The sequence below is a fragment of the Danaus plexippus genome, chromosome Z (genome assembly GCF_018135715.1).
Source record: "Danaus plexippus chromosome Z, MEX_DaPlex, whole genome shotgun sequence".
NCBI classification, from domain to species: Eukaryota; Metazoa; Arthropoda; class Insecta; order Lepidoptera; family Nymphalidae; genus Danaus; species Danaus plexippus.
The window spans coordinates 7,390,519-7,413,388 of record NC_083559.1 but is presented as its reverse complement, the minus strand read 5'-3'; the positions used below and the strand labels follow the sequence as shown (position 1 = coordinate 7,413,388).

The window sequence follows — 22,870 nt, the reverse complement described above, 5'->3', positions numbered from 1 at the left end:
AATAAGTATAATATAATATATAACTATATTATTTATAATCGAATGTTTATGGATACATTAAAAATAAACTGGTCTTGTTAATAGATGAAACAATTAACACGGAAGATTCTAGACTGTATATATAAAAATATTTAGAGGCTAATCCTCTTTATAATTTTATATCTTATCTTTAAGGAGAAGCGGCCAGCGGCCAAATCTGGAAGCCGTTACTTTTTTATACACATTACTGATATGGGATAACTAAAAATTTTTGATTTTATTCCTTATCATTTAATAAATCCTTTTTGTAGTAGTAACAATAGTTTGTATAGTTTAACACAAACAATTATATTCTACAATATAAAGTTTAAATGATTACATATATCGAGTTCTGACCTGATTTACACTTTCCTAGAACTGGCAACTTCACTTTAGAAGTAACTTCAAAATTTATCAAATTAGCCTCCTCTAGCGTGCGCTACAATTCAATATTAAACCTGTGGGATATTATGAACCTTCGTCAATATTTCGATTTTTACAAATATTTACATAAATTTATAAAGCATTAAATAAATTATTAATAAAGTAAAAAAAAACACTCACGGACCACTTCAACGGACTTTAAACTTTTTTCGCCCTTTTTATGAATTGACAGGTACAACCAAAACCTTTTTTTTTAATGGTGGACAACAGCTCATGATATAGGTGTAGGTACAAACTCATTGCGGGTTTCGGTTCAGAACAACTGTTGAACGCATCTGCGCTTACTTAACACACCCTGCACTCTGTATAATAAAGCTGAGGGCTCCGACAAGCCGCGGCTCATTCCTGTCGTGACCACGGAGCGACGCAGACGTTCGGTTCGCGAAATTAAATATATCCGCCGCTCAATTTGGTTGCCATGGAGTTCGTTAAACTTTGGGCGCTAATTATTTGTTTGTGTTCGGTGAACGCTCGCGAAATTGACATTAAAAATGAATTGCTATCCCTGACCGAACAATTCAAGGCTCTGAAGACCGTGCATCTGGCTGATGTTTCCCGCCTCAAAGAAGAGATTAAGGAACTCAAGTAAGTTTTTTAAATTCATATTAACTTTTACATTCAAGTCTTTTATTTTATTTTCCAGCTTTATTATTGATACTTTTGTATGAAATAGATTTGGATTTTCATAAATTTATACAACCAAGTTAAAATTGAGTAAATCTCGATCAGTTGGGTTTTTAAAAGGTAAATTTTATATTTATAAGAATAATATCGTACTACTCTGCATAGAGCGCGATTAATTAATAGCCCATGCGAAATTTATAAGTTTTTTGGCCGATAGCGATAATATACTCTACTAAAACTAAGTCAAGTAAACTTTAAATGATTTCTCCAGCGCCATTTGGTTTAAGTCATCGAAATTATTAGAATGAAAGTTGTTGAAGTTTTATTTTAAGCTACAAAAAAAATAATTATTTAAACCAACTTCGTTTATTTATCCTATTGACTGTAACGTATATTTTCCATGTCGAATCTTAATTTAAGTGTATAATTAAATTTGGCTTTAATATAGTTTACAACCATAACGAAGTACAATATCAAAAGCATTTCAAAGATTTATCCTATAATTCAAGCCGGTCAAGTTATGTTTCGAAAGTAAAACTCCCCCCTTTGTCATTTTTTTACGAACTAATAATGACCCAACTTTAGTTACAATTTCTTGAAGCAGCTATGAAGGTGTCATTTAAACTAACTTTTGGAATATCACAAGTTTTCATAGAATAATGTTCAGACGTTTCAAGTGGTGAAAAGCACTAAGAAAATGAGAGCCTCTTACTAAAAACCAGGTCATTTGATTGGCTTAGTTTTTTAAGACGGAAATTGACGAATCTTAACAAATATGATAGCATTTACAAAACCTAAAGTTGTAATATAGCTATGTAATGTATTCCCGAACATTCTGTATACTTACTTACTTTAATATTGTTTGTGTATAAAAAAGCTTTTATGCGAACTCGTAATTATATTATGTAAACGAAACACAATAAGTTTACTGCTTAAAACCTCTTTAAACATTTACCGCAAAATAAATCTGCTGAGAATTGATAACAACACACATTTTCGCATCTATAAAAAAGTGTGTTTCAAATTCAAATAAAATAACTACTTCACTTATATAATTTGCTTTATTTAAAAAATAATAAAGAAAACAATTTTATAAAAACAAAATAACATACATACAATATATTTTATTTATACATACATCAAATGTATCAACTACCATATAAAACAAAATAGATGAAAAAATATCGTGATTTCAAACCAGGTGCATATTTTAATCAATGTTAATATCGATTGTATAACATACGGTTTTTCGAACACCTGCCTAAGTTGACGCAGCAACTTCGAATCGAGCGCAGCCTTCTTGCAAATTCCGACCTTATATAAAGTATACTATACTTGCCTAGTTATACGAAGATACGCGAGACAGACTTCCCAGTTTTAATCTGCGAGATCCTGAACTCGGCCTTATAACAAGTTTTGTTTAAAAAAATATTCCAAAGGATTAGTAACCGAATGGCTTTGCGTACTGGAATATAATGCCAGCTGTTTAATTAAGTTTTGTTGATCGATTTTCGCTAGGTTTATTTTTATCTGGACTTAAACATGAGTCTTGCGAAGATCATAGTATTATCATTTTCCCTCTAGGGGTACAATTTCTTCTTGTTTGCAGGGACACCTGCTCGGATCAGTAATAAAAAGATTGTGCTATTTGCTCATGTTTTCATAAGTGCAAGTAAATTATATCTATTGAGTAAAATATGTTTATTTTCATATAATTCAAGGATTAAAAAAATTCTATAATAAGTTCTGAACGTTTTGTTATAAATAGATTTTTTAAATAATGACCAATGAAAAAATAATTCGTACTAAAGTTTTGTACAAATATATTTATTTTAAGGAATAAAAGATTTTAGACCAGCAATGTTTCTGGTGAAAAAATATGTATAAAAGTAATTTGGTTTAGTAACAATATTTTAATAATAAAACATGACATTGCAGACTCGAAAAGTTTATATCTTAAGTAAAGAACATTCTGCCTTTATCTCGATTTCAATCAAAAAAGTTGATATATCGTCTTTGACTCAAGAATTGTAAATAAATTGACACGTTCATTATAATTGCTTGAACTTTATATATGTAACACTTTAAATGCTAATGAATGCTTTTAATACTATGAAATAAATAGTAGGTGAATTTCTTGTGATTACTCAATTTATCTTTATTCATATCGATGGAAAATTAACCTTTTTAATATAAAAAAGTTTCTATGCTGTTATACGCTATGAGGGCGAAACGAGATGGGGGTTACTTTTTTAGTCAGTGATGGGGGTGAACATCTGGCTGTATTATGTTTATTTATATTCCGACCGGAAGTAATGTGCTGCCAGCCCACATCCGGATACCCACAACTACAAAAGCGGCAAAATCTTAAAACAAAAGTATATTTAGATAGACATTACAACTCCGTCACTTAACAAAAATAATCAAAAAAATTTAAATCATCCTTATTACTACTGTAGGAATAATTTGGGGTTTTGATATTTATCTTATTATAAAAGTAACAAATTTTGATTCGTTGTAATTAGATTTTATTTAAAAAAAAAAATTAATGAAACCTCAATTTCTATTATTCCTAAATTTTACTATAGTAATAAAGGAAAACTTTGTGATTCATACTTCATGTCTAACAATGATTGTGAAATTAAAAATGAGAAATTTTATTCCGAAAGATCTTGAGAAATACAAGTAGTTTTATATCAATATTTAGTTAAAAATGGATCGAAAAATCGAGTGTTTAAGATCTATTAACAATCCTTGTATTGTGTACGCCGCTCAATATTTTATGAGTTATAAATAATTTCACTTTACTCTGATATTTTTTCTTCACACTATAGAAAGATATCTTAGATAAATTCCATCCCGTTACTTACAATATTTACATGAGTAAACATGTCTTATTTCAAACAGCCACTACGTCTTCTACTTCTGCAAAGTTGAAACATTCATAAACAAATCAATTAAATACCTAGCAATATTTGATCATGACTGCTATCCTCCAAAGCTTGCAATAGATATCTACTCGCCGTAGTAAATACAAAATTGATTAAAATCGATAATTGCACCACCTTTTATTACTGTTTATTCAATAATAAACAAGATAATACTTGTTCTCTGTATATTGAAAAAAAGGCACTATTTTATGAATACTTAATTGTCTCGCACACTCAAAGTACTAAATATCTCAAAAGTATAATTTTGAAGAGGCTTATTTATTAATTTGATAAACAATATATACCTTAGTTTTTTTTTTGTAAAATATAAGCATGGACGTATTTTATAAATTTACAATTATATTGCAAGATCCAACAACGTAAGTCTAGCTGAAAAGCATATTATGATAAACATTTCTTTCTCTCAAACTGAAATATTTGTAATTAATCGTCAATAAATACTCTGAGCTTTCTCTAGGACGTTATGATAAGAAATAAATTCATAGGTGTGGCGCGCTTGTTAAATAACAATCAGAAAGTATATCATTCGATCGTTTTATCAAACTTTATCATAAAACACACAGAGATAAGCTAAGTTAAGGAACCCGGCTGCTCTAATTGTATTACATTAATGTTATAGAAAGTAAATATTTTCGTTATAAAACACTTTTCACGATTTAATGTCACTGCGAGTAAGAAACGAACATTAAAACTAAAATATTATATGTTAAATAATATGAATCGTCGGTTAAAAACGTTCCCTTTTTTAATGTATACTGAGAGTATCGTGGTGTTTAATTATATTTAATATTAATGCATAGCAAAGGGGTGCAGAGGAGATACGGTTGGTGCGCTCTTGCGTAAAACATCCTGTTCGCTTAAACCTTTGATACAAAGCAAACTCATAATGGTTGATTAAAGACTTCTAGCGAATGCGTATGGTTTTTATGCAATTTCTGGTGAAATATGCAATCAACAATGTTATTAGCATGTGATTAATAAAATAATGAATTTTTTATACAAACTGGGTCTCCTCCTTAATGAACAATATTTTATACAAATTTTATCAAACATTATTTGAAAAATATATTCTTTTTTTTAGTTGATAATAATCGATATTTTTACAATGAAAAGTTAATTTGGTATTCCAATAATGCTTTTGCAATGTATATGTATGTGTACATATATTTTATAAGACAATGTAGAAAAATGATCGAAAGTAAGTTTAAATGCTTATAAACTTTAGTGATGAATTTATGATATATAAGATACACATGTTAAACAAACTAACATTTTGTTCTCTTGATTAAGACAAAATTAAGGATTTGCTCCTCAAAATCGTTCACAAAACTTTATTAAAAGTCAAATAGAATTCTTGTTCGATTCTAAATGGATGTACATCTTTCAACAGGAAGCACGCTGCTAATACGTTCACTGAGAACTACACTCGCAATGAACAAGCAACTCTGCAATGGGCGAAGAGTTCCATGAGGGAACTTCGAATTGAAATGCGTGAACTAAGTCAAAGTATTAACAGCTCGGTACTGCTGCGACAATTGCAAAACATCCGCAACGAGGTACGTATCATCATAATTTTACAACTAAATGACTGTTACTCTGTGGGAATACATTTATCAGTTCACTTCACATTTAGAAATTCAGCGAAGCGTCAAATGCACTCGAAATACACAAATACAAAAAGTCTGCTTTATTGGGTTGAATTCACCAGAATTGCTGGCTTATTACATGATATTCGTCAGAAATTGGAGCCGAACTAAAAAATTTAATTTAGTTTAAATAATTGAATGTTTGTTGTTAAACTTTTCGAGAGGTACATATATTGTAGTATCGGAATGCAATTTAAAAAATCTTACTAAGAATTTATTACCTGCCATTGTATTGTCATCCGACCTGGATAGTTAAATGGAATGTATATTACCTAGCTTAAATTTTACCTTATGATTTTTGGATTCTAATTGACTTTATAATTTCATTAAAAAAAAATTAACAGTTAAAACGGGCATTGTCTGAGAACACGGACCTGGCTCAGTTAGCTCGTACTCAGGAGGCGCGAGTGGACAAATTGGATAGCGAAGTCGGCCGGCTCAAATACGACAGCCAAGAAATAAGAGGCATGGTCGCTGAGATACGCAGTCAAGTCGCGAAACTCTCAAAGGAGGTAAGTACTTGCCGTTGAAATTGGTGATAATCCTTATTAACTGGCATAAGTTTATATAAAAAATTGATATTTGATTTCAAATAAAACTTGATCTTCAAATAATAATAATAATTTTGTGAACTTTATTAAAAAAAACTTGCAAACACAAATTAATTGTAAAATATTTACAAGCAATTTACATTTATAAAGAGAAGGCGTAAATTTATGTATTTATATATTTTTACAATTGTTAGAATCTCTAAAATATTTCTAATTTAATATCTCTAAAATGATTTTTTCATTCATGAATTAAAAGTCTAATAAAAATTATAAAGGAATTATAGCAAGAGTCGTAATCGTATTAGTTAATATTTAAATAAACTTTTCATTCCCCGTAGAGAAGAATATCTTGTTATTTGGCTGTTCTGAAACACAACACAATCTGTAGTTACATTACTAATGAATGCTTCTTAAACTTCAAGAATGAAACAAAACGTGAATAGTGTGTTATACACATGCATAAGTGTGTTAAAGGACACATTTAGTGTTCATATATTATATTACAATATTATAAAGTTTCCAGAGTTAAATGCGTTAATGTAATGTAATGTTAGTATGTTGGTTAAAGGAGCTTATGTACGTATGTATCTCCTTTGATCTGTTTAAGTACACAGTACACAAGTAGATTCTTATACGATAGTTAATATAATAAAAATAGTAATACATAATAAAATATTTCATTATTGCTTTGCAAAATATTTGTACCATTAAAGTTCATTGCCGTATTTGATGTGCTTATATTTTATTAATCCATGTGAGGTTGGATATTAAAGGTTTTAACATTTTATTGAGTTCATACAAGGAGTTTTATATGAATACATACAATAACGTATGAACTTTGGTTTAAAATATGATAAAAATGGAATTCTCGGCTACATAACATTATTAATTGCCCACGGTAGATCCCAATAACAGGTGCTGACCCTCTTCACGCTTAGTAAACATAACCGTCGTTAACCGTTGCTCCTGCGACTTTTTACCATTCTATACGTACTGGGACTTTACTTCATGCAGGTCTTTAAAACACTGCTTACCGTTCTTAAAGGTAAAGATTGTAGGTTTTTGAAATATCTCCTCAATCTGAATACCGTGCACCTGCGTTGTTCGTTACGAGGAAATTCCATTGAGCTGGTTTACAATAGTATGATGGGAAAAAATGGACGATCAAACACGTCAGATGAAAGGGCGCGTCACATGAAATGCCTTTGTCGATTTTAAACGCTTTACACAATGTAACGGCGAATATATTTTAAAAGAAGGTTGTATTCTTGAAATCGAATATTTGTTTGTTGATAATGACCTTTCGGTGGAAATTGATGTGCTCTTTTATTATTCCTCTGCCTTACTAAGTGTAATTTGCATTACATTTCTAAAGAACCTCATTAATATATAAAAAAAAATGTAAAATCGAACCGGGGCAACAGAAATGACAACTATGGTGTAAAATTTTAGTTTAATTATTAGTAATATAAAACCTTAAACATTTGAGACACGTGAGAAATCATTTAACCAGTTTATAAGAAACTGCTTAGTGCTCAATCGATCCCTTTAATGCTCACAAAAACCCTGTGGACCGCACACAGTACGAAACAATTTACACGAAAGTTGATCCCGGCCCGTCGTTAATCAAGCTGCTGTGATTCAGTTTTTGTCTCACGGTCTAACTAAATATGTAGTTTTATATGCAATAAAACTTATATACATATGTAAAATATTTATTACAATTACTGTTTCTATTGTCAAAAAAAATATAATATTGCTTACTTACATTGGATAATAGCTACAAATTCAGAGTATTGTTATTTGCACACTATGCATTTGTTGGTCTCTTCCTTAAATTTTCAATACGTAAAAATTAAAATAACTGTATCGGTGCCGGTATACTATACCTTAAAAAAAATAGACCTTTGTGGCGTATGTGCAAATATGAATGTTGGAGAAAGGAAACAGCACCATGCTTAGTGATTGCCTTTCAAATCAATGCATTGATACTAATTAAGTTCCGTTGCATCAAATTACGGAAGCTCAATCACAAGCTAATACCGAAGTGCCTTTCTCAATAAATAGAAGAAATACGTTTCAAAGAAAGATTAAAATAAAAAACATTTTTTTAATATCAGCTTTCATTGTGATTATGAGTTATTATATCTATTTATAAATTGTATATACTTCGATCAAGAATTTCTAACGTAATAAAACAATGGACAACAATATATGATGGCTTCATGTTTATCTAACCTCCACACAATCCCTATTCAAAAGATACACCTTATCAATCTGATCGTGGGAAAAGTTTACTCGTAGGTAGGTATATCAAATTACCTGTATATAAATCCATATTGTCGTAAACTTAAAATGGTTGAACAAGATTGAGAGCATATCAAATGTAGATTACAATTTCATCGAGTGAATATTTAACCCGTGGTAATGTTTCGATTTTTAACATCTGATAAAGTTATACGGAATTTATTTAAAAGAGATTGACGATTTTAAATACAATAGTCTTATAATTAAAAAATAAATAAATAACTATCATCTATTCCGGTATGACATACTGAGATGTGGGATTCGAAAACTGGTTTTGCTTCCGTATCATGAATAAGTTTTCATTTCACAGAAATGTTTTTATATAAGAATTTTAAAGTATAAAAACGAAGCATGGCTCTACAATATAACTAATACGAAACTTTCAAATAAAAATATTTTTATTTAAATACTATCTTCTGTTAAGTTATGGATAATATTATCAATTATAAAAAATAAGCAATATAACAATAGTTTGTTATGTCAAAGCAGCTACCTACCCACGTACGAGTACACAAGTTACTCATTATTGCTTAGGACTAACTATATCCGGGTCAGAGTTAACTTGCAATTAACACTCTTTGTCTTGACTGCACGTGCAATCATAACTCGCTACGTGAAACCTATTCAAAACAAGTAACGTATACAATTTATGAAGTACGGCTAATAATTTCAGCTTTTGCATATATGCAAGCAAAACTTTGACAATGTTGTTTAATAAAACACGGTTTTTCCACATTCTTGTTCTATTTTTTTTTATCATCGTTCACTACGTCATGTTTCTAGCTCACATCGTATTTGCATACGTAATTTTATAGTCACATCCCGAATCCATATAACATGAAAAAAATATAATAACATTTACCTTGCTTTAAGCATACTTAGATAACCTTATATAATAATATTTAAGGTGCATTTTGTAAAAGACGAAGTGCAGTTTCATAGTGACATTCGCCATTACTACAACGGTTGAGATTTACTACTCTCTTCTCCATAATGTATTGTATAAGTCCTAGGATTATAAATGGTGAATTTAAACAGAATAAAGAAATTGTCTTAATATAAAAAATAATATTTCCCAAACTTGCAATGAAGTTAACATAATGTTAACACAATATTACTTGATTACAGTTTTATTATTAAACAGTAATTTACATGACACGTCATGTCGTATCAGAGACATAACTCAAACGTATCTTTTGGTTATAGATTAAATTGAAGACACTCAATGAAGATAGCTTCAATGATGTCCTAGAGCCATACGAAAAACATGCTTCAGACTCGCATCCTAAGCATGGACACAAAATACGCCACAACAAAATGGTGCACGCCCAAATATCCCGTTTGGCCCGCAGCCAAAATCAGTTGGATGAATACCAACAGCACTTGCAGACTCAACTCCTCGATGTGCTTCGTCGCCTCGACCGCATTGAAGAAGCTAACTGGAATCTGGTCTCAACTCGAGTAGATTACCTTGCAACTGAAACTAACACAATCAAAAATGAACTGAACAATGTAACCCAACGAGTGGCCGACTTTGATAAAGTCCATGCCTCTATGCTTGAACTGCGCGAGGACGTTGAAAGCATTGAGAACAAAGCTGACAAAACAATTCCCGAGTTTAGAAAAGAGATATCTAAACTGGATCTTAGCTTCGCCCAGGTACGTTTTTACTCATTTCTAGTTTATTTAATTAATTAGTTTATATATTTTAGTTACTTTTTGAGCACACAAAGGATCTGCATATCTCACAAGATGCCTTGGTCAGATAAAATCATACTCTTATTGCTTTGTTATATTTCTGATTTTTATTTTTTTTATTTATATAGCTCAACGCTCAATCTTCTTATCTAAAAGAGGACCAAGAGAATCTCCGTCAATCTGTTAAGGCCATCGCAGTCAGCGTGAGCAACACCATTGATCGTGCCGAAATGGATCGTCTCGTTATCAAAGCTCTCAATGACTCTGTGATCGGTCTCGAAAATATAAGCAAGCAACACTACTACCGCCTTAACGATCACATTCTCAAGGTAAAAAAAATGCATCTTAAATATTTGTCAAGATTATCAATACAAATAATAATAATTAAAATATGATATTTTCATTAATTATAAGTTTAGCAAAAAAAGAATTCTTTGTGACATTTGAATAAGTTTTTTTATATTTTACAACATGCATCTCAACCATAGCTTATGAAATTTAGCCTTAAATATACAAATGTAATATTTATTTTAATAGACATGTACATTCCGATCGAACCAGTCTCTTTTTGCAATTAACATTTTCAAATCACTGCTTCAATATCACAATTTACTTTCTCAATGCATCTGTTATATAAATACAATCATAATATACAGATTCTTGAACTTACCACCGCCAAAGGAAATATAAATGACTTGTAACCATTTTGAATATAAAATATAGAGTATTTATGAATAAACCTTTTTCATACGTCCGTGTGACATACCACCACTTTCATATTGTGTTTGTTATAGAGTGAAGCCAATAAGACAACAATGATTAGTCAATATATTCCGCTCCCTGAACTTATTGATGAAGTTAAAGAGCTTCAACCCCTGGAACGTGAGTATGAAAATCTGGTTGTTCAATTACCTAAGGATTGCTCAAGCGTGACTGGACCTGACCAAGTTTATTTAATAAACCCTGGCCATTCTCCGATTGAGACCTTTTGTACCAATGGAAGTACCCTTATTCAACGACGTTACAACGGATCCGTAGAATTTAATAGGAAATTTGCTCAATACGTGCAAGGTTTTGGTAACGCAGCCTCCGAATTTTGGCTTGGCTTGGAATCGATGCACCAATTGACCGCTGATAACTGCTCTTCTATGAGGATCGAGATGACCGATATTTATGGAAGCTCTTGGCATGCTGAATATGATCATTTCTCCGTTGGAAGCGCTGATACTGGATATGTTTTGACTGTGAGCGGTTTCAGAGGCAATGCTAGTGACGCTTTTGAGTACCAAAACCATATGGAATTTTCTGCCATCGACCACGACAGAGACATCTCGAATACTCATTGCGCTGCCAACTATGAAGGAGGTTGGTGGTTCTCTCATTGCCAGCACGTGAATATCAATGGCAAGTACACTCTTGGTTTGACCTGGTTTGACTCTCTAAGGAATGAGTGGATAGCGGTTGCAACCAGTGAGATGCGCCTATTCCGTAACAAACGCTGTACTTAAATTACAAGATACTGCGTTTTCAATTCATATTATTTAAACATCTACATTTAAATTATTGTAACTATTATTATGAGTAATCATGCCAAAGATATCCTAGTAATCAATTAAAATATATAATCTTTAAAAGTTCATTGTAGTGCATAGATTTTTGCTTAATATACTCTATAGGTGTCTATTATAGTATATTAATCTCCCTGACTAGGTAATCAAATTATTAAATATTTCGGTTATTAAGATTTAAAAGTAATTTGTTGTAAAAGAAACTGTCTTAGTTTGCGACAACAAGTATTGAATGAAGTGCTTGTAATAATTTTGTAACGCTATAAAAATGTTAATTTTAAGATTTCTTAGCATCACATCGCAATTATTGTAGGATATAATATTATTTATTTTTCAATTTTGTAAATATATAGTTTAAGTTAAAACGCTAATTTACTTGTATATAATTTCATAATAAGATTTCTTAATTTTTATTAAATGATTTTTGTTAATATTTCCTTATTTGCAAAATTAGCTACAGTAATCAATTTAATCTAAAATTCATTAAGTAGAATATTTTTTTACAGTATGATATTATGTTATTGTTCTCTGATATAGCAATTTGTTAAAATGTATAATGCACCATAGCTTTTTCAAAATCACTGAGTTTTTAATAAGGTAACATATTATCATCAGTTTTGTAATTTAGTTATACGATTGTTTATCGATTACCATAGTACCAAGGGATTTAAACCAAATAAAGTAGCTCGTGAAAAGTATAGTGTTTTATTACCCATTTTTAAAAAACAAATAAAAAATTGCTACATCACATTAATTTTTTACTTTCTTTTTATTCTTAGTACTTTTTAACGGTCAGTAAACTATTTTTTGAAGAATTTTAATTCTTATCAAAATAAAATATTGTGAGGTATATAAAGTAAATAAATTTAATAATAAGTATTCTTTTTATTTATTCAAAGTTAAATAACTATATATATATATATATGTGTGTGTGTGTGTGTGTGTGTGTAGGTATTGATTCGACAAAAATTTGGTTAATACAGTTTATTATACATATGTTAAATTAACTTCTTAATGTAATTAATTCCTCAATAATAATTATAATATTTAACATAAACTATATATATCACTGAGTCTGTAAGCAAATTAATATGAAATTGATTCAAAGGTATTAATTTTCAAACTATTTGGTGTGGTCAATAATTAATGTTGTAACTGCGGCGAACTACTGAGAACCATTATGTGCGGTTTGTGAATAAAGCCGCGATTTAAAGTAATATTCATTAAAATATTTCAACTAATTGATATTATTTTTTATGAAAAAATTTTTTTATTAACAGAACATTTCTTAATTCTTTTCATCTTCATTAGAACTACTGAAGTCATCGTAATTGGAAGCTATTTCTAATAAAGACTTATTACTGAAGAAAGGAAGTGGTTTTCCCGTATATGAAAGAAGTTTCATTTTTTCTATAAGATGTTTTGTATTATTTCCTTCTTTTGCTGAATTTTGGATTTCTTTATACATTGTCAGCTTTTTTTCTTTATATTGTCTGTTAAAAATAAAATCTCTTAAATCAAAAATCTGCCCTCGGAGGTTACTTAGACTTTGGTCTAGATTAATTAGTTGTAGCTCCCTGTTTCTGTGATAGTGGCGTTTTGGTTTCACTATTCTTGATTTTGTAAACCATTCCAAGAGAACCCATGATTTAGTTGCGTCGAATAGTGGCTTAAAATCTTTTTTAGCAATCTTTCGTATTTTTGCCACGTTTTGAGTTATCCAACTAAAACAAAAGCAAATAATATATAATTTTTTAGTTAACGACTTCGCTTAAATTAATTTAATAGTTCCTTATATAAACTGGTCTTACATAAAGCAATCAATAGTTATTAATAAATAAATCGTAAATTTATAGTGATGATCTCATATAAAAACATTTCTAATATACAAAAGCTTTTGAAAAAATAAAATAAAGTCATATTCACTTTATGTAATATTTGATGTCAGTATATACGAGAGGGAGATCGTTCTGATAACCACATCCAAAGCCCCAAGACAAGATGGCCGCCAATTTTCCCTTCACCACTAACGGGGCCCCGGGCACTGCCAGACAGGGAAAAGTTGGATGATCCTCACGAGCCATGCCAGTACAAAACATACCTCTGCGGACTGGAGTCTCGTGCTGATGAAAATCGGATACAATGTCATTAAAATCATGTCATCGTTGTCATATTTACGGTTAAAACCTTAAGGTTTGACCGATAATACAGCTATATAAAATGTATTTTTGCTATCCTAGGAAGAATTTTCCTTTTTTATATGAAAATATTTTATCTTCAACATTATTTTGATTTATTCACATTTATTTTTAATTTGAAATGCAGAAACTAACATAAACAAATTTAAAGAAAATAATATAAAAAATCTTTGTGAAAATGTTTATTAAAAATATGTAGTGATAAGTTTTATGTAAGTTTTTTAATATGATAAAAGTAGTGTAACAACGACAATAAACAGATTTATTTGTACTTTTTCAAACTCTAATATGACTAAAGTATAATAAGTTCAAGATGTTTTTATACAAAATGTGTACAGTAAGCATTTTCCACCCACAACAACTATATTTAAAACTAACTTTTGCCCGCGACCGTCCATATTTTTAAGTAAGAAAAAGCGTTTTGAGTACGTTCGTGAATGTAGCGTGGACGGGCAGTAAAAGAAAAGGGTAAAATAACTAAACGGCCCATATTCACAGTATCAGTATCTTGGTGTATCGTGTCGCGACGGTGCACGTATTCTTCAGCTGCAGCTGCCTTTGATTAGACGAATATAAACTAATGTTTCGGTTTTACTTTTTGCGTACATGTCAACAATAAACTGATTAAATAAGCCACGAAAACGTTGAAAGTATACAAATCTATTCCGTCTCACTTGGAAGTGGTAACAATAAAATTGTAGGCTTGACACCATTTTATTACAATTAGGTGCGACTGTGCGCGGATCGGTTTTGTATACAGGAAAATTATAACCATCTTTCCCTCGACAGTATATCAAAGGATATTGCAAACTGTCGTTAACTCTGTGGGTTTCGAAAATACGTTGCAAACGATTGTCTCTGAAACGTATAACGATATCAGGCCTATCACATTCCTGGTCAATCAATACTATAGCAACTTCATTAGTGGATGGAACGTTATAACGCCCAGAGTGTTTCTGAGTTGGACGCCTATCGGCATTTACTACAATTTTATAATTGTTATCACCATCTTGAGAAGAGCTTCTAATGCCGATTCAAAACTGCACATATACGAATTAACCTGATGCAACATGTTCTGAAGTTGTGAAATAAGTTCAGTATTGAAATTCGGAAAATATTGATTTCTTATAGTCGACTGTTCGTTGTAGTCGGATACAAAATATATTTGGAATAATTAAATGAAAACTATTAATAATTTGGAATTTGAACGATTTTTATACACTAGCAAAACAACTAAACCTATTTTATAATATAACAACAAAAGGAATTAAAATAAACTATTTAAAGACTAAAAGTCGCGCTGATAAGCACGGTTTATAAGATCAATTATTGTCTGTCAATAAGGTCTAACGCTCTGAACGCATCAACAGCACGATTCAGTATTCACACGCGATGTCTTCTTAGCGTATTTCATGTATAAGTTTGGTGTTTCTATACCGATTTCTATGACTCTTTTTTTATTGATTAGGTAATAATGATATATTTTTTTAAATTAAGGATGAGAGACAATTAAGAGAGAGAGTATTATAAACGTAACAAATATATTCAGAAAGCTCCGAACTGCTAAGTTATCGGGAGTTAAACGTGTTATTGTTAGTCAACCATAAAAGATATATGTACATATGCTGTTCTGGGATATTTTGATATAGAATATTTCCGTGGTTGTACATGCTTTGTATGTAGCTTTAACCATTGAGGCTGCACGCGCGACGGAAGCTAAAAAACGAAGACATTTCTCCCGTTTTCCCAATATTTTCCTTCACCGCTCTGCTCCGTTTAATTGTAGCGTCAGGAAAAGTAAACTATAACCTGCCCGGGAGTATGAAGAATAATAATGTACCAAGTTTTGTTAAAATTTGTCGAGTAGTTTTTGTTTCTATAAGGAACATACAGACAGACAGACAGACAAAAAAATTTACTGATTGGATTTTTTGCATCAGTATCGATCACTAATCACCACTAATAGTTATTTAGAAAATATATTTCATGTACAGTATTGACCTCTCTACAGATTTATTATAAGTATCATCATCATCATCATCAGCCTATAGGCGCCCACTGCTGAGCAAAGGCCTCTTCTCACATGGAGAAGGTTAGAGCATTAATTTCCACGCTTGCTCAAGACGGGTTGGCGAATTCAATCTTATAATTTGAAATTAGACCAGGTTTCCTCACGATGTTTTCCTTCACCGTCCGTCAGTGGTGTCTAAATACTCTTAGAAAGTATATATGACTCGGAAAAGATCACATTGGTACTTGCCAGGTTTCGAACCTGCGCCTTCACGTATGAGAGGCGAGCCTTTTAACCTCCAGACCACCACGACTTTTTTTATAAGTATAGATGTTGTTAATTTTAGTATAGGTACGTTATTTTTTTTCCTCCGAGGCGACCCAAAAATTATAATAGGCGAAATAAACACACATACTGCAACAATCGAAAAGTTATAAGATAGGTTTTGTAACTTCTTTACCATAAATTTTATACGGCAAATTTGTAACTGCTAAGCATACTTGACTATTTGTCAGTTTAAAATGGATAACCAACCTTACTTTTGACTAAACTTGGTATGTAAAGCAATTAACGTCAAGTCTCATATTACTTGCCGTTTCATGCATCTAAATGGTTTTGAATATTTAATGTGCCTGCTACTGTTAAGGGCTACATTTATTTTAGGATCTAGTTTATATAATTCACTTCATATATATCTCTTAATAGATGTTTTTTTTTAACTTTTTTGTTCGTCATGCTTCGGTTTTACATATGACGACAAGTATTGATTTAACAGTAAAGTTACTAGCAATTTACAGTGAATATATTTTAAAATTGCTTCTTTATTATTCCTTGAATAGAAGATATCCATGACCTAAAATAACTAAAAAATTAACTCACCTTTCTGTATCCCTGGCAATAATAATTAGGTGAAGTAATAGTTAATGAAATAGTTCTCAGCATAGGGTCCAACATCTCGCCTGGATAATATTGTGACCCGCGTGGCAGACACAACTCTTTTCCCTGCATTAAAAAGTTTTAATATTTAAATAGCTGCAGCTCTTAAACTTTCCCCATAGGTCTGGAAGTAAATTTGTAACCTGAGTGGTGCTATCAAACAAACTATTATGTTTTATTAAGAACGGATCATAAAAAAATCTACAACGATAATTTTTCTTATTTCCAGCTTAGGTAACTTAATATAAGTATTAAATAATCTGTAAACTTCTGAGAATTTTAACTGCTATAAATCTACTATAGATCTTATAAGCGTCTAGGCAGTGGTAATTAGATACTTTAGATTACTCACAGTTAGATCGCATCTACCCCATCCAGTAACAAAAGCAGTGCTATTCACGATATTCACATAAGGTGCGACCAGTGAAATGCTCTTTACGTTGGATCTGAAAATATACTTGGTTATTGATATGATAATTAACAGTTTATCATGTACTTCTAAAATCTATCAAACAGTTCACCCGATTGTTAATGTATGTTCGGGTTTAATTAACAATTTTATATAAAAAATACATATCTTACCTATAACAAAAAAGTTGAATCTTTTTTGTGTGAAATGTTCTTAGCTACTACTTATATACATATCTTACATAAAGTTAAAGTGAATAGTCTACAACCTATTGCAAAGAAGCAAGTGTACAATATGAAATAAACCAAAAAAAAACTATGCGAAACTACATAAATTCCCAAATAAAAATTTTAATAACCGTAATACAATATTGATAAAATGATCAAATGAAATAATGAAGAAAGGAAATTTCAACCTTTTTAAAATAAAATGAAAATAATAATCTATGAAGTAATAACTATTGTAAAAAATAACATCAGTTAAAAATAAACAATTTTATATCAAAACAAAATCCCTCTCTTATTTTTTTCTAATAACGAGAGAAAAACAGCAAACAAATAAGCAATTTAAATTGTTATCGTCTTATTTATATAAACTATGTTTAAGCATTTTTTTATTTAAGCGATACACAAGTATTTCATTTTTTTACGAGCTAGGGTTTGATTAACAATATAAACACGGTAAGTACAGAAAACACAAATATTTAATTTATTATGATCGCAGGTAATATCGCTCGTATGTCTTACTCAAAACCGACCTAGCAGCTTTTTATACACAATAATCCGATTACAAGGACATTCCCAAACATTCTCGTTTATATTTTTAATTGTTAACCAAAGGAATTTTCGAGTAAATGTATAGCTTCTCTTAGATCACTTTTCTGTTTATTTTAAAAACTCATTTTATCCTGACTGTGACAAAAGTTCCTAACGTTTCTACACGGATATACGCATTTACATTACATGAACATATTGATTTTAATATAATATTTAAAAACATTTCTTAATCAGGTACTTAATTTCGAAAATTATTCGCTAGTTTATCCCGACTTTTTGTTGCCCGGGTAACTTTTTCAATAATATTCACTAATAACATCCAAAGCCTATTATTTTATTATAAGTTGCTAATACTGTTATTTTACTAAAAAGTATTTCCAGCAAAACATGAACTTTTATCTTTTTATTTGTACAAACTTGCCACTATCTACTGAATATAGCTTAGGTAAGCAAGAGTTAAATAATGGTATATCGGAAACATTTTTGTTGGATTTATTATATTTATAATAAAAGTAGGTTACACATCGGTCTACTGTTAATAATATTCCTGTCTCCATGCCTGTCAGAAAAGCATTGAAATGTTGATATATTTTTAGTAAATTGATTATATTTAAAAAATTTCCAACTGTTTTATCTCAAAAAAGTTTAATACAAAATTTGTAAGTCCGGAACCATAATTAAGCACTAGTATTAATTTCCTATTTATTGAAATAACTTACAAAAAGATTAGGACTTCAACGTAGCAAGTTAGTAGTTGGGTTGATCATAACCATCTTTGGCAACCTCACAGTTGTGAACTTTAGATACTCACTTGTTTTCAAAATTTACTTTTGTAATTGAAATACTTTTCATATTTTTTTAACTTGGTGTTTGTTAAATGAACATGTATTTTTAATGTCACAAGAGTGTTTTTCAGGAAAACACGTCATATACAAAAATGTTAAAATATTATTAAATATTGTAAGAATATCCTCACTATACGAAATCCAGAGAGACACTCCAATTAACTTTTCATAAGCATGAATAACCTATGAAATAGTAATATTTGATGACATTCCCGCAATATTACTTTTTACGTTGTTTTATTTCATTTCAATCAAAATTACTGGCTATATTCTGATAAAAACATTAATTAATAAAAAAAAAATATTGGAAAAAGAGTCCTTTATTTTAAAAGTTTTTTACTCTAATATGTACCTAACGTCCAGAATATCTAAAAGTTTCTAATACGTATCTATATGATTAAAGAAAAGTAATTACTTTTTATAAATCATATCTCTTACTTTTACAGAAATCTCTGATACAATTTTCGTAATTGAAAAGTATTTCTGATGAAACATTTTCCAATAACAGCTTATAAATTGAAGAAATATTTTATTACAGTTTTTTATAATAATATCTGACTGTAACGGTCAAGTGGGAGGTGGATATTCCCCCCAGCCACCCCTTTGTCTGGTGCTAAGAGGCAATATTCGTAAATTTTAATTTGTTCAATGTTTCATTTACTTTAAACTACTCGCACTCCGCGACTTTTCGCATTTTTTTTAACATAGCGTAAGATTTCATTTCGCAAACGTGCATATTATATGCATAAGTAGCCTTATGAATTTTTCTATCATAAAGTTATCGCATTGTTAAATTACCTCCAGGCTCCGGCCTATCTTAAATAACCCCACATAATCACATTTACCAATAAACAAAATTTAATAAAATAATATTGTTTATTAATACACAGTTAGCTACCTAAAAACGAAAGGAAACGGTATGTACTCACTATGGGGAAAAAAGTTATTTTAAAACACAAACAGACACCTGAAAATTTATTTATAAAAATCGAAACTCCCACCTTCCAATAATCATTTTATCATAAACGTTTTATTATTTTATGTTGCAGATTGAAAATAAATTAAAAGCTTTTAAATTTCAGATTATATTACAATCTTTCCAATGATCCTTATTTTGCAACAATAAATTAAAAAATATATATATTCAGAACAAAAACATTTTTGCATGTTTTAAGTATATATATTTATATAAATACTCAATAAGATTATTCCAATATTCAAAATTACATATTAAATACTTAAGTCTTCTACAAGTAAAGATTTAAAAAAATTAATAAACGCTTACTTGAAAATAATATCTTCATAAAAGCGGATAATAGCGAGATCTCCGACAAGCGTGTATTTGTCAAAGTCCTGATGTATAATCACTAATATGACTGTCAACAGTATAGTGCCCCTGTCTGCATAGTTTTCCCCCATTACAACTCTTAACTCGTTCACTGGCACTCTACAATATTAGGACCGAATTCAGGTCTATTAAACCTTATATGAGAATAGATTTGCTACATAAATATTTTAAACGGTTTTGTGTTTAAATACTCGCCATGTAGTTTTTGATGTTTAAATAAATTATATAGTTTTGTAATAAAGGAATAAGAAATGTAATCATTAAATAAAGTTTTCAATATTCTAATTTAATTTAACTGAAAGTTTCACAATTCGTAATTAATAAATTTGTTGTACATCCGTATGAACACACAGTACATAGAAAATGCAACATCATGTTGCCACGTGTGCATGGAACAGGAAAAATTCAGCATAATTTATGAATTGTAAACGGGAAGTAGATTTGTTTCTTGTATACTAGCTACGAGTTTGTAAAAAAAGTCTTTGTCTACTTATCATACCATAAAGGTTATAGGAAAAATAGTCACCGGGTCTAATAAAAAAAAAATTAAATTGTAAATATTATGATTAAACATAAGTCAAAATTCGCTTAAGTTTAGTTGATTTATTTAGACTTAAGAAGTATTTTTAGTAAATAATATTAGTAAAATATATTCATTCGATAAAGGTACTTTATTAAGCGAACTTTCATAATAAGTTGGTAAAGTTAGTAATTCTATATTCCACGATCTTTGTGCAAAGTTCCTAACTTTACTTATTAATCAAGGTTTTTGCAAGTACTTTAAACTACTTTCACTCACCCGTATAAAGGATGAGCAACGGTTAGGATCAAATTTTTCGTAATTAAGGTCCCAGTTAAATAATGTGAGTAAAGTCTACGAATGCTTACAATGTACGGATGTTCCCTTATATTGACTCGTGTTCCCTTAAAAATCTGTAACATGATTGTTTTGTATTGAAATAAATAAAATAAATAGTCTTCATTTAAAATTTCCTTATATTATGCTTCCTATTACGGCTAATCACTTAAACATACATTGTAAACCAATTTTTGTGAGTATTCTTTAATCACAATACATATCACTAAATGATAGCAGTGATTAATAACTGCTCGTTGTTCAAGAATTGATGATCAGAAATCAGTGGTATTATAAACAAAAAGGATTGTTCACGTTGAGTTATAATTGCATTTATTTATTCAGGCCTCGTTTGAACTTGTTCCAAAAATTTAAATGCATATTCTGGCCAGTACTCTTGTTTTTATTTATAAATATTATTCCCGTTCAATTTGCACATAACTCCCTCATATTGCCGGGGGGAGGGAGGTTTAAACATATATCAAATATTAAGATTGTTACCTTTCTATTCAATATAGGGACGTCACCAGTCATTGGATAACCAGTCACTTCAAATAATGATTCCGAAGATTCATCAGTCGTATTCGACGACCAATAATTCTCCTCGATTTCCTGGCTTTCACATTTAGACGTCAAAAGAACTGCAAAATTTTTAATTTCGTCGAATAAATACATATTTTGTACACATGAATATCATAATATTTGATATCAGAGTTACTAATATGATATCAATTAAATTATAATTTAATTTGATATAATGGATTTAATTACGTACGCAGAATTAATAAAATTGTGTTCATAGCTGATTGAATAATTAAATTATTCGTTGTTATAAATCTATATGGCTTTATACATGTCAAAATAAATGGACTATGGATGTATCAGCAAATTTTCATTTGATATAATCCAAAATCGTATTATGGCAAGAGATCGTTACAGTTTCTGTTACTCTACAAAAAATATATATAGACTTCTTTTAGAGTGCTCCTGAAATTCTTAAAAATTATTATTTTATTGAAATAAATATGAATTATTGTACCTTCTCAGAATACCTATAGCTGCCAATATTAGTAATGCCAATTAAATATATGAAATGTTACGAAGAAACCAACTAAAGCAAAAGAATTAAGACGTACGTGTTGAAAGACTCAAAATTATATTTATGAAATTTTTTTTCTACTGCTCAATTTTAGATTTTATATATGAACATCGAACGCCTTTAACCAAAAATTTTTACGTATTAAATTCATTGATGAATTCAATGTAAAAAAAATTATTCAAGAGTGTTATGTATTGAATATGAAAAGATAGTTATAGTTGAAAATAATAAAATATAGTATGCAATCACTATCATTTAGGATCAACAAGCTGCAAATCAAACAACTTGAATTCAGTGAATTCAAGTTGTAGTTTGCACTAAGCCGGATGGTATAGGAATTTTCTGAGAATAAATAAATGAGCCGAGTGCTTATGACTTCGACTGAATGTACGTCAAAGGTGACTCTATCAATATTTCTTGTTGTGAAAATTCTAGTTGTCTCTTAAAAATACATAAGAATTTAAAATTTATAAAATACAAATAAAGAATGAAAGATATTACCATTTTTTTTTAATGTAAAACTACGTTTAATATTATTTAGTTCGTGTCATCCATCAAACATCAGTACTATGAGATCTCATGTCT

General features: G+C 29.9%; 2 protein-coding genes across 3 annotated transcripts; one reads left to right on the top strand and one right to left on the bottom strand.

Moving 5' to 3' along the window:
• The first annotated feature begins 820 nt into the window (after positions 1-820).
• Positions 821-12,486, top strand: LOC116777813 (protein scabrous). The gene is made up of 6 exons (XM_032671542.2): positions 821-1,047; positions 5,428-5,593; positions 6,028-6,195; positions 9,748-10,200; positions 10,368-10,568; positions 11,034-12,486. The coding sequence occupies exons 1-6, from the start codon at positions 881-883 to the stop codon at positions 11,745-11,747; spliced, it is 1,869 nt and encodes a 622-aa protein (XP_032527433.1). The 5' UTR covers positions 821-880; the 3' UTR covers positions 11,748-12,486.
• Positions 12,487-12,527: 41 nt separating this feature from the next.
• Positions 12,528-22,123, bottom strand: LOC116777691 (trypsin alpha-like). Of its 2 annotated transcripts, XM_032671369.2 has the most exons (8): positions 21,962-22,118; positions 21,688-21,827; positions 21,130-21,263; positions 20,268-20,429; positions 17,305-17,398; positions 16,896-17,018; positions 13,734-13,930; positions 12,528-13,531 (listed from the first exon to the last, which is right to left on the bottom strand). In XM_032671369.2, the coding sequence occupies exons 1-8, from the start codon at positions 21,984-21,986 to the stop codon at positions 13,096-13,098; spliced, it is 1,311 nt and encodes a 436-aa protein (XP_032527260.2). In that variant the 5' UTR covers positions 21,987-22,118; the 3' UTR covers positions 12,528-13,095. The 2 variants fall into 2 exon arrangements, with proteins under 2 accessions (XP_032527260.2, XP_061382327.1); XM_061526343.1 differs by lacking the exon at positions 12,528-13,531 and having other exon boundaries at positions 13,768-13,851; positions 21,962-22,123.
• Positions 22,124-22,870: the final 747 nt, after the last annotated feature.

Excerpts from the sequence above, each read along its gene's own strand:
- LOC116777813 (XM_032671542.2), top strand. The coding sequence starts at position 881 with ATGGAGTTCGTTAAACTTTGGGCGCTAATTATTTGTTTGTGTTCGGTG. Across the intron at positions 6,196-9,747 it reads TCGCGAAACTCTCAAAGGAG|ATTAAATTGAAGACACTCAA; the intron begins GTAAGTACTTGC and ends TTTTGGTTATAG. Across the intron at positions 10,201-10,367 it reads TGGATCTTAGCTTCGCCCAG|CTCAACGCTCAATCTTCTTA; the intron begins GTACGTTTTTAC and ends TTATTTATATAG.
- LOC116777691 (XM_032671369.2), bottom strand. The coding sequence starts at position 21,986 with ATGAACACAATTTTATTAATTCTGC. Across the intron at positions 17,019-17,304 it reads GGGGTAGATGCGATCTAACT|GGAAAAGAGTTGTGTCTGCC; the intron begins GTGAGTAATCTA and ends TTTTTAATGCAG. Across the intron at positions 13,931-16,895 it reads ATTGCCAGGGATACAGAAAG|CACGAGACTCCAGTCCGCAG; the intron begins GTGAGTTAATTT and ends GATTTTCATCAG.